This window comes from Kogia breviceps, chromosome 10 (genome assembly GCF_026419965.1).
Source record: "Kogia breviceps isolate mKogBre1 chromosome 10, mKogBre1 haplotype 1, whole genome shotgun sequence".
Taxonomy (NCBI): domain Eukaryota; kingdom Metazoa; phylum Chordata; class Mammalia; order Artiodactyla; family Physeteridae; genus Kogia; species Kogia breviceps.
This window is the reverse complement of record NC_081319.1, coordinates 56,770,189-56,786,896: the sequence shown is the minus strand read 5'-3', so window position 1 is coordinate 56,786,896 and position 16,708 is coordinate 56,770,189. Positions and strand designations below refer to the sequence as shown.

The window sequence follows — 16,708 nt, the reverse complement described above, 5'->3', positions numbered from 1 at the left end:
CAGTCTAAATGAACTGAACTGGGTTGTTAGCAATAAGATTGGAAAGGTGGGAACACAACACAGAAACCTTTTTAGTTTTGTAACTTGTAACAAAATGACAACCATTTAAATGGAGGGGATGAGGAAGTAGGCAGTGTCAAAGTTGACCCTGGGTGAAATTTGAGTCTAGGTAGCAGTATGGCGGAAGAAAAACTGTTTTGAAGGAAAAGAGAACCCAATTTGGCCCAAGTTCACTGTGCTTGAGTAAATCCAGGTGTCAAAATTATTTGAAATGTAGGTGATTGTGAGACTTGAGATGGAGTTCAGGGATGAGAGATGGAGATACGGCAGCTATTTGCGTGGAAGAGAGGGTCGCAGCTATTTGAGTGAAGTCCCCAAAGAAGAGAATTTAAAAAGAAGTTTGAAGACAGAACCTTGGAAAGACCTACATTCAGGGACTAGCGAGAGAAACAGCAACCAGTAAAGGAATCAGTAGTGGTTAGAGGTTTAAGAATAAGCCTTTGGATTAGGTGATTAGAAAATCTTTGGTCTCCTTTAAGAGAAACATTTGGTAAAAACCAGACGCTTAGGCATTTAAGAATTGAATAGATGCCTAGGGTTTCTTGTACCCAGTTTATACTCTGACTTTCTATTGTGTGACTCTAGAATTTTTCTCTAGAGGAATAGACCCGTATTTCATATTGCCTATCTAGAAGACTCACAAGTATTTTAAACTCAAGACCAAAAGGAACATATTATTTCTGTTCCCCAAACCCCAAGCTTGCTCTGTATTTATGTCCCCTACTTGGTTATTAACTCCACTGTTCGCTCATTTGCCCAGAATGGAAATCTAAAATTGATCTACCACCATCTCCCCTTACCACTAAGAACCTTCCCCTCTCTTTCAAAACCAACATGTGTTTGATTGATTATTGCTATAGACTGAATATTTGTGTCCCACTAAAATGTGATGGTATTAGGAGGTGGAGCCTTTGGGAGATGATTATGTAGTGAGGGCAGAGCTGTCATGAATGGAATTAATACACTTATAAGAGAGAGCCCAGAAAGTACCTTGCCCCTTCCTCTGAATGAGGTTACCACAAAAAGGTGGCCATCTATGAACCAGCACGTGGGTTCTTACCAGACACCAAATACGTCAGTGCATTGATCTTGGACTTCCCAGCCTCCAGATGTGTGAGAAATAAATTTCTGTTGTTTATAAGTCACCTTGTTTATATGTCACCTGGTCTGGTATTTTTGTTATAGCAGCCCAAACAGACAAAGAAAGAAATGTGGTACTGGGAAGTGAGGGTTCTGCTGTAATAAATACCTAAAAATGTGGAAGTGGCTTTGGAACTGGGTGATGGGTAGAGGCTGGAATAGTCTTGAGCTTCATGCTAGAAAAAGCCTACATTGCCATGAATGGATGGACCATTAAGGGCAATTCTGATGAGAGGCCAGAAAGAAAAGGCGAGAACTGTAGAAAAGCTTCTGTCTTCTTGGAGAATACCTAAGTAATCTTGAACAGAATTTTGGTAGAAATGTGGGTGCAAAGGGGGCATTCTGATAAGGTCTCATATGGAAATGAGGAACATGTTATTGAACAATGGAGAAAAGGTGATCCTTGTTATAAAGTGGCAAAAACTTGGCTGATTTGTGTATGTGTCTAGTGTTTTGTGGAAGGTACAACTTGTAATGAAAGTGGATATTTGGCTGAGGAAATATCTAAGCAAAGTTTTGAAGGTACAGCTTAGCCTCTCTTGACTAATAAGTAAAGTAAGTTTTCTTGACTTATCTCCATTGCCCAGTGGAGCTGTGGGTTGGAGCCGCCCTCATGACCAGGCCAGTAAAGCCCAGCTGAGCCACAGGCACCTGACTCTAACCTGTGAGAGCTACTTGTGTGGGCTGCTCAAAGCCAGGGGGTAAGGCCACCTATAGCCTAGGAGGCCCAACCCCTACCTGGAAAAACTGTGGGGGTGGAACCCAAGCCCCAGTGGGTCTGGAAGGGGTCCACAGTCCATTGTGCCTAGAGGGCAGAGCACAGAGCCAAAGAACGTTATTATCCAGCATTAATGTCTAGACTTGCTCGGGACCTGTCACTCCTTTCTTTCTTATTTTTCCCTTTGGAGGGGGAACGAGTAGCCTATGCCTGTCCCACCATTGTATTTTGGAAGCACAGAGCACATTTGATTTCACAGGTTCACAGCTGGAGAGGAATTTACCTCAGAATGAATCCTGCCTTCAATCTCACTCATATCTGATTTAGGTGATATTTAGATGAGACTTTGGACTTCAGATTTTTGAGTTGATATTGGAAGGAGTTAAGACTTTTGGTAGTTGTTGAAAATGGAATAAATGTATTTTTCATGTGAGATGAACATGAATTGTGGGGGGCCAGAGATGGAATGCTGTAGACTGAATATTTGTGTCCCCTCAAGTTCTTACTGAAACCTAACACCCAGTGTGATGGCATTAGGAGGTAGAGCCGTTGGGTGGTGATTAAATCATAAAGTCAGAGCCTTTATGAATGAGATTAGTATCCATATAAAAGAAGTTCCAGAGTGGTAGTACTCTTATTATCCCCAGAGAAGCGGTTAACTAATTTGTGAAGTAAAGAGTGGTAGTGCTGTCTGACTGAAAGTTGAGTGTCTATAACCATAATTATTGCATTAAATGAATGAATAAATAAACTAATGTATAGCCTGAACTTCTGGCTGTATGATTTTGAATAAACATTCAATGTTTTCTGTTTTCCAAATGTAATTTTTAAATTTTCTTCTGAATTCTCTAGTTTAATATGTTAGCTAAGTTATGAGCTAAAAAATTAAAAACAGAAGTTGAGTAAAGCAAGTTTACTTAGCACAGCTTTGCTTTTGTCAATATCTTTATAAACTGAAGTGTGGACTACTTAGGCATGATTTTATAGGGACCCCCCCCCTCAAAGATTCTAGCACTTTCCTGACCACATTCTCTTTCTCCTCTTCATTTGCACCTTCTGGATGTGGTAGTAATTTTGAAAACTAACCAAGTGTTGGAGAAAAGGTAAAAGAATTAATGAGAATCTGGTTTGAAAAGAATAAGTTTTATAATCTGTATTATAAATTCTATTAGCCTGGATAAACTGTGTCAAATCTAAAATACCAAGAGGTTTAAGTTCGATACAATTGAAAATGAGTATCACTATTTAAGTAATAATGACATTTTCTTGGTGTTAATTTATCTTCTCAGTATTATCCACTGTGAGACATAACTTCCTAAGAAAATCTGAAAACTTTATCTACCATTTAAAAGTAATCTTTTAATCCCCTTAACATTTTATAATAGGCTATCATAATGGATTTTCCTAAGCTTTCCATTGATGCAGATGCCAGTGAACTTAGAGTGCTTTCTACAATGGTTCCAAGATGGACAGAATCCTAGGCAGTTGAGTAACAGATAGTAATGCTTTGCTTTCTTTTATATCTCTTCTACTTTAATTATTTGTATTATTAGTATTCTCTTCAATATGATGTTTCTTTATAGAAATATTTTAAAGTGACTTCATTTTGTGGGGAATAGTTAATATATATAATATAATCCATAAACTTTAGTTAAATATAACTTCAATATGGTAAAAATAAACAGATAAATGAAGGGCACCTCTGTGAAACACTCTGCATTGTGATACCTCCCACCTTTTGAGCAGGAGGCCTTATGTCTCATTTAGGACATATGACCTACTTATATGTGGTCTGAGTGAGGATTCTTGTGTCATTTGATAGTAAATACTAATAAAGCCTATTTTTCTTATTAAATAATAAATATAAATAGAAGGTTCTTGAATGAACATGTAATGGATAATTTCACTGTTTGTAGAACTGTACCCCAGCTCCTTACCCTCAGCTTAGTTGTCCCCAGTACCTGCCTTGGACTTAGAATCTCCCTCATCTCTCTTTATATTTGAGTTTTGGCTAGTGACCAACATATCTCCTCCTCCTACTACATTGTTTGCAGTGCACAGTGGGGGCTCATGGAGGATGGATGATGGTGTGATAGTGTTCTGGAACATAAAACTAGAGGAAAGCCTTGACAAAGATAACTTTAATTTCTTCCATTTTTGATGACCAAATCTATGTTTCAGTTTTGTCAAAGTTAGAAGATAAAGATGTCTGCTATTAGTACTATTGTTTAATATTTTCCTGGAGCTAACTAAAAGTAGAGAAAACAAAATACAAAGGACATCAGCAAGATAGCCGAATATGAGGCTTCTGACTTTTCTGCCTCCCACAGATGCACTGAATGAACAGCTACTTGCAAATCAATTCCTTTGGAGAGAAATATAGAAACTAATTGAGGGACTTCCCTGGTGGCACAGTGGTTAAGAATCTGCCTGCCAATGCAGGGGACACGGGTTTGAGCTCTGGTCCGGGAAGATCCCACATGTCACGGAGCAACTAAGCCCGTGTGCCACCACTACTGAGCCTGTAAACTTTCTTGCAATCAGGAGGGAACCCCCAACTACCAGCTTCTCCCTGAGGAGTAGAGGATTTGGACCACATGGCTAGCTCCTCAACTTTTGTGGCTGCTACCTAAGGAGCTGGCTCCCAAATTACCTAGCTCTGAGAGCCAGTGGGGATCAGCATTTGTGAGTCCCCCAGGACCACATTAAACAAATAGGTGGTTTTAAACAGAAGTGTAAGTACTTACCATGGCTATACCCCTGGGCTCAACACAAGAGGGAACAGGATAAAGCACAAGGTTATTAGTTTCTTCCTGATACTCTCAGTATGAGTTTGACTGCATACTTTTCTCATTGCTACCCAAGGATTGAGAGTTTATAATCAGCTTGTGTCTGGAAGCTGATTATGCTCCTCCAGGAGCCTGAAAGTGCTGTGGGCACTTCCCTCCCCATCTCTCCCCTCACTCACTCCAATGATAAAGGTGAGTGTCCAGCTTCTTCCTGGAAGGAGCTTGTCCATGCATCTAGCACCCCAACTTTTATGACTGCCACTCAAAGGACTGGCTTCTAAGTCACCTAGCTTAGAGAGCCAAAAGGGCTTGGCACTCACAAGTCCCCATTCACCACAGAAAACTAGTAGGCAATTTCCAACAGATGTGTGAGCACTTCCTGCCATTGTCTCCCCAGGCTCATCACACAGGGAGCAGGCAAAAACACAAGTCTCAGTTTTTACCTGGAAGGGATTTAAATATATACTTTTTTAGGTACTGCCTAATGGTTCTGATTAGCCTGTATCTGGGAGCTGTTGGAGCTCATAATTAAAAGTTCTGTGGGACCCTGAATGGACGTATGGAAACTTCCTGTGCCTTCTTCTCCTGCCTTACCCACTGGTAAAACCAAAGGAGATTTACATGTCAGGTAATTCAAAATGCTTGTCATCAAGATGCTCACTGAGGTCAAGAGAGCAATGCATGAGCAAAGTGAGAATTTTAACTGGAAGAGGAAATATAAAAATACTAAAAAGAAATTGTAGAGCTGAAGAATAAGTGAAGTGAAAAACTCAAAAGAGCGGTTCAACAATAGACGATCAAACAGAAGGAAGGATCAATGAGCTTGACGATAACTCACTGGAAGTCATCCAATCAGAGGAGCAAAAAGCAAAAAGAACAAAAAAGAGTGAAAATACAGAGTGGGATGATATATTCAAAGTTCTAAAAGAACTTATGAAAGAAAGAAAACTACCAACCGAGAATACTGCTTCTGGCAAAGTTGTCCTTCAGAATTGAAGGGGAAATAAAGATATTCTTAAACAAAAGCTGAAGGAATTCATCCCCAGTAAACCTGCATTACAAGAAATGCTAAAGGAGTTCTTTAAGCTGAAATGAAAGGATGCTAATTAGGAATATGAAAACATAAAGGTATAAAACTCTCTGGTAAAGGTAAATATAAAGTTGTATTCAAAATACTCTAATAATGATGGTGGTGTGTAAATAACATATAAATATGGTATAAAGGTTCAAAGAAAAAAGTATTAAAAATCTCTATAGCTCCAATACTGTTTTAATGGACACATAATAGAAAAAGATGGAATTGTGACATCAAAAACATAAAATGTGGGAACAGAGAGTAAATGTGTGGAGCTTTGGTATGTTATTGAAGTTATCAGCTTAAAATGGACTTATAACTATAGGATGTTTTAGGCAAGCCTCAAAGCAAAAATGTATAGTAGATACACAAAAGATAATGAGAAACGAATCAAAGTGTACCACAGAAAATCATCAAATCATAAAAGATGAGAGAAAGAGAAGAAAATAGGAACAAAGGATCTACAAAACACTCAGAAAAGAATTAACAAAGGGCAATAGTAAGTCTTGTCAAAAATTACTTTAGATGTAAATGGACTAATTCTCTAGTTGTAGACTGAAAATGAAGGGATGGGAAAAGATATTCTACACAAGTGGAAAGCAAAAGAGAGCAGCAATAGCTATTCTTGTATCAGACAAAATAGAAATGAAGTAAAAAAAAAACTGTAAAAAGAGTCAAGTTTGTTATATAATGATAAAGAGGTCAGCTCATCAAGAGAATTTAACAGTTGAAAATATTGATGTGCTCAATATTGGAGCGTCTAAAAATTTTTTTTTTTTGGTACGCGAGCCCCTCACTGTTGTGGCCTCTCCTGTTGCAGAGCACAGGCTCCGGATGCACAGGCTCAGCAGCCACGGCTCATGGGGCCAGCCGCCCTGCGGCACATGGGATCCTCCCAGACCGGGGCAGGAACCTGCGTCCTCTGCATTGGCAGGCGGACTCTTAACCACTGCTCCACCAGGGAAGCCCTGGAGCATCTAAATTTATAAAGCAAATATTAACAGACTTGAAGGGAGAAATAGACAGCAATACAATAATAATAGGGGATCTCGGTAGTCCACTTTGAACAATGACTAGATCATCCAGACAGAAAATCAGGAAACACTGGACTTAAATTATACTTTAGATGAAAAGAATCTCACAGACATATATAGAACATCCATCTAACAGCAGCAGAGTGCACATTCTTCTCAAATGTGCATGGAACATCTTCCAGGATAGATCATATGTTAGACCACAAAACTAGTCTTAACAAATATAAGAAGATTGAAGTCATATCAAGCATCTTTTCTGACAGTAATGGTATGAAACTGAAAATCAATTACAGGAGAAAAACTGGAAAATTCACAAATATGTGGAGATTAAACAACATGCTCCTGAACAAACAGTTGGTCAAAGAAGAAATCAAAAGAGAAGTCAAAAAGTATCTTGAGACAAATGAAAATGAAATGCAACATAATAAAATTATGGGATACAGCAAAAGTGATTCTAAGAGGGAAGTTTATAGTGATAAATATCTACATTAAGAAGAAAGATCTGAAAAAAACTAACTTTACTCTGGAAAAAACTAGAAAAAGAATAACTACTAAGCCTAAATTTAGTAGAAGGAGGAAATAACACAGATCAGAGCAGAAATAAATGAGAGACTGAAAAGATCAATGAAAGTAAGAGTTGGTTTTTTTGAAAAGATAAACAAAATTGACAAACCTTTAGACTAACAGAAAAAAAGAAAGAAGACTCAAAATCAGAAATGAAAGAGGAAAATTTACAACTGATGCCTCAGAAATACAAAGGATCATAAGAGACTACTGTGAACAATTATATGCCAAAAAATTGGATAACATAGAAGGTTGGCGAAATTGCTAGAAACATACAACCTTCCAAGACTGAATTGTGAAGAAATAGAATATTTGAACAGACCAATAACAAGTAAGGTGATTGAATCAGTAATCAAAAATTCTCCCAACAAAGAAAAGTCTAGGACCAGATGGCTTTACTGATGAATTCTACCGAGCATTTAAAGAGTAATTAGTGGTAATTCCTTCTCAAACTCTTTCAAAAAGCTGAAGAGGAGAGAACAATTCCAAACTCATTTTACAAGCCCAGGATTACCTGATACCAAGATCAGAAAAGAACATTACTAGAAAAGAAAAGTACAGGCCAATATCCCTGATGAACATATATGCAAAAATCCTCAACAAAAATACTAGCAAAGAGAATCAAAAACACATTAAAAAGGATCATATACCAGGATCAAGTAGAATTTATTCACGAGGTGCATGGATGGTTTAACATAAACCATCCATTGATTTGGCATTTATAGTCAAATCAGTAAACATGATACACCATAATGAAGGGGAAAATAATCATGTTATTATCTCAATAGATGCAAGAGAAAGAATTTGACAAAAGGCAGTACCCTTTGATGACAGAAGCTCTTGACAAATTGGGTATGAAAGGAATGTAAGTCAACAAAATGATAGCCATATATAACAAGTTCACAGTTAACATCATGCTCACTAGTGAAAACTGAAAGCTTTTCATCTAGGATCAGGAATTAGACAAGGGTAGCTGCTATCTCCACTTTTATTCAACATAGTACTGGAAGTTCTAGCCAGGACAATTAGGCAAGGAAGATAAATAAAAGCATCCATATCAGAAACGAAGAAGTAAAATTGTCTCTGCAGAATACATGATCTCATATATAGAAAACCCTGAGAATGCCATCAAAAAATTGTTAAAACTAATAAATGAACTCAATAAAGTTGCAAGATACAAAATCAACAAACAGAAATGAGTTGCATTTCTATACATTTACTACAAACTCTTTGGAAAAGAAATTAAGAAAACAGTCTAATTTACAGTTGTGTTAAAAAGAATAAAATCCTATGTAATAAATTTAACCTAGGAGGTGAAAGATCTGTAAACTTAAAACTATAAAACATTGATGAAAGGAATTGAAGACACAAGTGGAAAGGTACTCAATGTTCATGGATTAGAATTAATATTGTTAAAATATCCATACAGGGCTTCCCTGGTGGTGCAGTGGTTGAGAGTCCGCCTGCCGATGCAGGGGATATGGGTTAATGCCCCGGTCTGGGAAGATCCCACATGGCCGCAGAGCGGCTGGGCCTGTGAGCCATGGCCGCTGAGCCTGCGCGTCCGGAGCCTGTGCTCCACAACAGTGAGAGGCCCGCATACTGAAAAAAAAAAAAAAAAAAATCCATACAAACCAAAATAATCTGTAGATTCAGTGCAATCCCTATGAAAATTCCAATGGCATTTTTCACAGGAATAGAAGAAATAATCCTAAAATTTGTGTGGAATCATATGAAACCCCAAATAGCTAAGCAGTTTTGAGCAAGAAGAGCAAAGTTGGAGGCATTCTACTTCCTGATTTCAAACTGTCTTACAAAACTATAGTGATCAAAATGGTATGGTATTGACATAAAAACAGACACAGATCAATGGAACAGAATAAGGAGACCAGAAATGAACCTACATATATATGGGTCAACTAATCTTAAACAAAGGCATCAAGAATACACAATGTGGAAAGGATAGTCTCTTCAGTAAATTGTCTTGGAGAACTAGATGTCCACATACAAAAGAATGGAATTGGATCCTTAACTCACACCATACACAAAAATCAACTCAAAATGGATTAAAGACTTAAATGTAAGACCTGAAACTGTAAAACTTCTGGAAGAAAACATAGAGGAAAAGTTCCATAAGATTGATCTTGTCAGTGAGTTTTTTTGGATCTGACACCAAAAGCAGAGGCAACAAAAGTAAAAATAAAGAAGTAGGGCTACATCAAACTAAATTGTTTCTGCATAGCAAGGGAGACAATCAATAAAATGAAAGGCAGCCTACAGAATGGGAGAAAATATTTGTAAACATAGATCCAATAAGGGGTTAATGTCCAAAATATGTGATGGACTCTTACAAGTAACAGCCAAAAAAAAGGTTTAAGTTAAAAATGTGAAGTTTTTCTAAAGAAAATGTGTGGCCATCAGATATATGAAAAGATCCTTCACCCCACTAATCATCAGGGAAATGTAAATCAAAACCACAGTTAACTATCTATCACTTCACACCTGTTAGGATGGCTCTTATCAAAAAATCAAAAGATAATAGATGTTGGTGAGGATGTAGATACACTGGAAACTTGTACACTGTAGGTGGGAATGCAAAATGATGCAGCTGCTATGGGAAACAGTATGGAGGTTCTTCAAAAAATAAAAATAGAACCACCATATGATTCAGCCATCCCACTTCTGGGTATTTATCCAAGAGAACTGAAATCAGGATCTCAAAGACACATTAGTACCTCCACATTTATAGCAGCACTATTCACAATACCCAAGATATGGAAACAACATGTGTCCATTGATGGATGAATAGATAAAGAAAATGTATAATGGACTACTATTCAGCCTTAAATAAGACGGAAGTTCTGCAATATGCAACAACATGGATGAACCTGGGGGACATTATGCGAAGTGAAAGAAGCCAGTCACAGAAAGACAAATACTATGTGATTCCACTTATATGTGGTATCTACGGTAGTCAAATTCATAGCATCAAAGAACAGAATGGTTTCCAGAGGCAAGGGAAATGGTGAAGTGTGGGGAGTTATAAATTAGCAGGCATAAAGTTTTAATGAAGAAGGATGAGTAAATAGAGATCTGTTGTACAACATTGTACCTATAGTCAACAATACTCTTATGCACTTTAAAAAATTGTCAAGAGGGTAGATCTCATGTTAAGTATTCTTGCCACAATATAAAAAATTAATAAAGTTTTTTTTTTTTTAATGACTGAAAATGGACTTCCCTGGTGGCACAATGGTTAAGAATCCTCCTGCCAACACAGGAGACATGGGTTCAAGCCCTGGTCCGGGAAGATCTCGCATGCCATGGAACAACTAAACCCATGCACCACAACTACTGAGCCTGTGCTCTAGGACCTGTGAGCCACAACTACTGAGCCCTGTGTGACACAGCTACTGAAGCCCGCACGCCTAGAGCCTGTGCTCCACAACAAGAGATGCCACCATTATGAGAAGCCCGCACTCTCTGCAACTAGAGAAGGCCTGTATACAGCAACGGAGACCCAACGCAGCCAAAAAAAAAAAAAATGACTGAAAATGAATTAACCAAGCATCAACTCAAGAAGAGAAAGATTAGCTCAACAAATAATGCCCAAAGAAAGTAGAAGAAAGGAAAGATTAAAGTGCAGCTATCAATTATACAGAATTCAAAAGAATAAAAGAGAAGACTCAAGCTCTGGTTGTTTAAAAAGCCCTGACAAGACAAATGAGGGGAAAAGGTATGAACAAATTAAGAGTGAAAGAAACATAGTGAGAAATATAGTAGATGCACTAGAATTCTTTTATTTTTGTATTCTCACTTTTATTATTTAAAAATTTGAAGTTTATTACAAGAAAAATTCTAAGATTGTTTCATGATGATTGTAGAAAATAAGCAACAAATTTGTATTTGTGCAAAACATATAGAATGCTTCTACATGATTCATAATTTTCTATCAATTTTACTAATTTATGTTTTTGTTAAATAATATTTTCAATTTTTTGTTTTTTAATTATGAGAAATTTCCAATTTAGAGAAAAAATTAAATACCTATATACTTATTGCCTGGACTTAGCAGACATTAACATTTTATTCTACTTGCTTCTGGTTGCTTAATTTTTTAAAGAACTATAGTTGATTTACAATATTTTATTAGTTTTAGATATACAACAAAGTGATTCAGTATTTTTATACATAAGAGTCCTTTTAAATTACTATAAAATATTAGCTATATTCCATGTGCTGTATAATATATCCTTGTAGCTTATTTACTTTACACATAGTAGTTTGTGCCTCTTTAGAATTCTTAAATATTTGACAAAATTGGAAAATCCTCCCTTAAGCAAACTTTCCAAAAAAGGAGAACATTCTGTATTTCGCTTTATGAGGCTCTTTTAATCTTGATGTCAAAAACAGACAAAGACAAAAGTAGAAATAAAAGTTGTAGAGCAACCTCATCTGTAAACACATATATGAACAATCTTAACTAATTATTAATAAACTGAATGCAACATGTTAAAAAAAAAGTTATGATGTGAACCCAGAATGCAAATATGGTTTATCATTAATTAAATCCATTAATACAACCTACTCAATTCACATATTTAAAAAGAAAAACCTTATGTTCACCTCAGTATACAGAAAAGCCTTTGATAAAATTCAACACCACTTCAGGTTTAACAACAACAACAAAAATTCTCTTCATTAACTGGTAACTGAAGGAAAACAATATTTTGTTACCTTTCAATGGTCTCTACCAAAGAAATGCATATATGTTTGACTTTGTAGTTAAATAGTAAAATCATTCTCTTTAAAATTAGAAAAAAAAGTCACGATAATGGCTTCTATTCAATATTATATCTGTCCTAGCCAGCATAATAAAAGAAGACGTAAGGACTGGAAATAGAGAAAGAAAAAGAAAACTATCATACACACACACACACACACACACACACACACACACACACACAAACACGAGGAAGTACACCAAATATGAAGTGAAATGTAAAACAATGCCTTGCCCAAGGATATAGAGCTGGTGAGTAGCAGAGCCAGGAATTCACATTTCATTTGGGTCCAAAGTCTGGAGTCAACAACTTCTAATCTACTGTCTAGTGATCCACTTCAACTGTAATATAAAATGCAGTATTATTCCTCATAAGTTTCCTTGCCAAAGTATTAGCCAAATTAATATGTATGTGTGTGTGTATATATATATCTCAGCAACATTTCATAATCTTCCTTTGGATTTTGTTCTTCCTGTTTTTAGATTTTTTCCACTCTTTCAATATGATAAACAGTGCACAGTGAATATTGTTGGTCTTTGTCTTTTTATGTATGTTAGTCACTTAAAAAATTTTGTTAGTTTTTATATTTTATAATTCATTTTTATTGGAGTACAGATGCTTTACAACATTGTATTAGTTTCTACTGTATAGCAAAATGAATCAGCTATACATATACATATATTCCCTCTTTTTTGGATATCCTTCCCATTTAGGTCACCACAGAGCACTGAGTAGAGTTCCCTGAGCAATACAGTGTGTTCTCATCAGTCTATTTTATACATAGTATCAATAGTGTATATATGTCAATTCCAATCTCCCAATTCATTCCAACCCTACTTCCCCCCTTGGTGTCCGTACATTTGTTCTCTATGTCTGTGTCTCTATTTCTGTTCTGCAAATAAGATCATATATACCATTTTTCTAGATTCCGCATATATGCGTTAATATATGATACTTGTTTTTCTCTTTCTGACTTAGTTCACTCTGTATGACACTCTCTAGGTCCATCCACATCTCTACAAATGACCCAATTTCATTCCTTTTTGTGGCTGAGTAATATTCCATTTAATATATGTACCACATCTTCTTTATTCCTCTGTTGATGGACATTTAGGTTGCTTCCATGTCCTAGCTATTGTAAATAGTGCTGCAGTGAACACTGTGGTACATGACTATTTTAATTACGGTTTTCTCTGGGTATATACCAAGTAGTGGGATTGCTGGGTCTTATGATACTTCTATTTTTAGTTTTTTAAGGAGCCTCCATACTGTTCTCCATAGTGGCTGTATCAATTTACATTCCCACCAACAGCATAGGAGGGTTCTCTTCTCCACACCCTCTCCAGCATTTATTGTTTGTAGACTTTTTAATGATGGCCATTCTGACTGGTGCGAGGTGATACCTGGTTGTAGTTTTGATTTTCATTTCTCTAATAATTAGTAATGTTGAGCATTTTTTCATGTGTTCGCTGGCCATCTGTATGTCTTCTTTGGAGAAATGTCTATTAAGGTCTTCCTCCCATTATTTGATTGAGCTGCTTGTATATCTTGGAGATAATTCTTTGTCAGTTACTTCATTTGCAAATATTTTCTCCCATTCTGAGGGTAGTCTTTTCATCTTGCTTATGGATTCCTTTACTGTGCAAAGCTTTTAGTTAGGTCCCATTTGTTTATTTCTGTTTTTGTTTTCATTATTCCAGGAGGTGGGTCGAAGAAGATCTTGCTGCAATTTATGTCAAAGAGTGTTGTGCCTATGTTTTCCTCTAAGAGTTTTATAGTGTCTGGCCTTACACTTAGGTCTTTAATCCATTTTGAGTCTATTTTTGTGTATGGTGTTAGGGAGTGTTCTAATTTCATTCTTTAACATGTAGCTGTCCAGTTTTCTGAGCACCACTTATCGAAGAGGCTGTTTTTTCTCCATTGTATATTCTTGCCTCCTTTGTCATAGCTTATGTGACCATAGGTGCCTGGGTTTATCTCTGGGCTTTCTATCCTGTTCCATTGATCTATATTTCTGTTTTTGTACCAGTACCATGCTGTCTTGATTACTGTAGCTTTGTAGTATAGTCGGAAGTCAGGGAGCCTGATTCCTCCAGCTTTGTTTTTCTTTCTCAAGATTGCTTTGGCTATTCAGGGTCTTTTGCATTTCCATAAATATCGTAATTTTCTCTTCTAGTTCTGTGGAAAATGCCATTGGTAACTTGATAGGAATTGCATTGAATCTGTAGATTGCTTTGGGTAGTATGGTCATTTTCACAATATTGATTCTTCCAATCCAAGAACATGGTATATCTCTCCATCTGTTTCTGTCATCTTTGATTTCTTTCATCAGCATCTTATAATTTTCTGAGTACAGGTCTTTAGCCTCCTCAGGTAGGTTTATTCCTAGGTATTTTATTCTTTTTGTTGCAATTGTAAATAGGATTGTTTTCTTAATTTCTCTTTCTGACCTTTCATTGTTAGTGCATAGGAATGCAATAGATTTTTGTGTATTAATTTTGTATCCTGCAACTTTAGTAAATTTATTGATTAGCTCTAGTAGTTTTCTGGTAGCATCTTTAGGGTTTTCTATGTATAGTATCATGTCATCTGCAAACAGTGACAGTTGTACTTCTTCTTTTCCTATTTGGGTTCCTTTTTCTTTTCTGATTGCCGTGGCTAGCACTTCCAAGACTATGTTGAATAATAGTCATGAAAGTGGACACCCTTGTCTTGTTCCTGATCTTAGAGGAAATGCTTTCAGTTTTTCACTATTGAGAATAACATTTGCTGTGGGTTTTCCATATGTGGCCTTTATTTTGTTGAGCTAGGTTCTCTCTCTGCCTACTTTCTGGAGAGTTTTTATCATATATAAGTACTGAATTTTGTCGAAAGCTTTTTCTGCGTCTATTGAAATGATCATGTGGTTTTTATTCTTCAATTTGTTAATATGGTGTATCACATTGATTGATTTGCATATATTGAAGAATCCTTGCATCCCTGGGATAAATCCCACTTGATCATGGTGTATAATCCTTTTAATCTGTTGTTGGGTTCTGTTTGCTAGTATTTTGTTGAGGGTTTTTGCATCCATGTTCATCAGTGATATTGTCCTGCAGTTTTCCTTTTTGTGATATCTTTGTCTGGTTTTGGTATCAGGGTGATGATGGCCTCATAGTATGAGTTTGGGAGTGTTGCGCCCTCTGCAATTGTTTGGAAGAGTTTGAGTAGGATAGGCATTAACTCTTCTGTAAATGATTGATAGAATTCGCCTGGAAAGCCATCTGGTCCTGGACTTCCGTTTGTTGGAAGATTTTTAATTACAGTTTCAATTTCATTACTTCTGATTGGTCAGTTCATATTTTCTCTTTCTTCTTGATTCAGTGTTCAAGGTTGTACTTTTCTAAGAATTTGTCCATTTATTCCAGGTTGTCCATTTTACTGGCATATAGTTGCTTGTAGAAGTCTCTTATAATTCCTTGTATTTCTGTGATGTCAGTTGTAGCTTCTCCTTTTTCATTTCTAATTTTTTTTTTTTTTTTTTTTTTTTGCGGTACGCGGGCCTCTCACTGTTGTGGCCTCTCCCATTGCGGAGCACAGGCTCTGGATGCGCAGGCTCAGTGGCCATGGCTCACGGGACCAGCCACTCTGCGGCACGTGGGATCTTCCCGGACCGGGGCACGAACCCGTGTCCCCTGCATCAGCAGGCAGACTCTCAACCACTGCACCAACAGGGAAGCCCTCTAATTTTTTTGATTTGAGTCCTCTCCCCTCTTCTCTTGATGAGTCTGGCTAAAGGTTTATCAATTTTGTTTATCTTCTCAAAGAACCAGCTTTTAGCTTTATTTATCTTTGCTATTGTTTTCCTCATTAGGTTAGTCTCTTTTATTTTCTTTGTATACGTTAAAATGAGTGGGATTAATAGGTCAAAAATTGTGGCTATGGCTATTGATATATATTGGCAAATTTTATTCTAAAGCGATTTGTAGTGATCAATGAAAGGTATATGATTATAAGTGTGTTTCTAATTATACAATTAACTCATGGATTAAGAGCTCCTTTAAATGGTGCTTATATTGGATAGTGGTTGTTCTACTAATTTATTAATATGGTATATGTAAGTCTGTTTTTAAAAAAAATAGGTTTTGTATTACAAAATAAGTTGCTGATAGTTTTTTTGTATTTTAGCTGTATTACTTATTTTTTAGTATACATGTAACTATTATTATTGAAGCTAGAAGTCAGGGGCTAACTCATATAATCCTAACATTTTATATGTTTAAAATTTTCATAATAAAAAACCTCTGAGAAATTTTTTTCATATCACATGAATTAATAATGGATTAAAGGCAAAGCTATATAAGCAAAAGAATCCTTTAACTTTTTAAAAATAAATTTCAAATTTTTACATGGTGAAATATTTTGCTACCTTTGGTTTTCCTCAGAATTCAAAAAGGGGATCAAGTCACACTATGTCCACCACCATATACCCAAGAGGCAGTACAGCCTAGTGGATAAGACCACACAATTAGGGAGAAAACTGCCTGCATTTAAATCCATCACCT

At 36.4% G+C, this 16,708-nt stretch overlaps 1 protein-coding gene across 2 annotated transcripts in view; it reads left to right on the top strand.

The window, feature by feature from the left end:
- The window catches only part of ZCWPW2 (zinc finger CW-type and PWWP domain containing 2), a 135,956-nt gene that overhangs the window by 45,340 nt on the left and 73,908 nt on the right, over nt 1-16,708 (top strand). Inside the window, exon 2 of one of the 2 annotated variants that reach the window (XM_067005855.1) lies at nt 10,642-11,116. The exons of the other annotated variant lie outside the window; for it this stretch is intronic. Coding sequence (XP_066861956.1) covers nt 10,986-11,116 — 131 coding nt within the window. The 5' untranslated portion in view covers nt 10,642-10,985. The remainder of the gene's footprint in view (nt 1-10,641; nt 11,117-16,708) is intronic. 2 annotated transcript variants of the gene reach the window in all.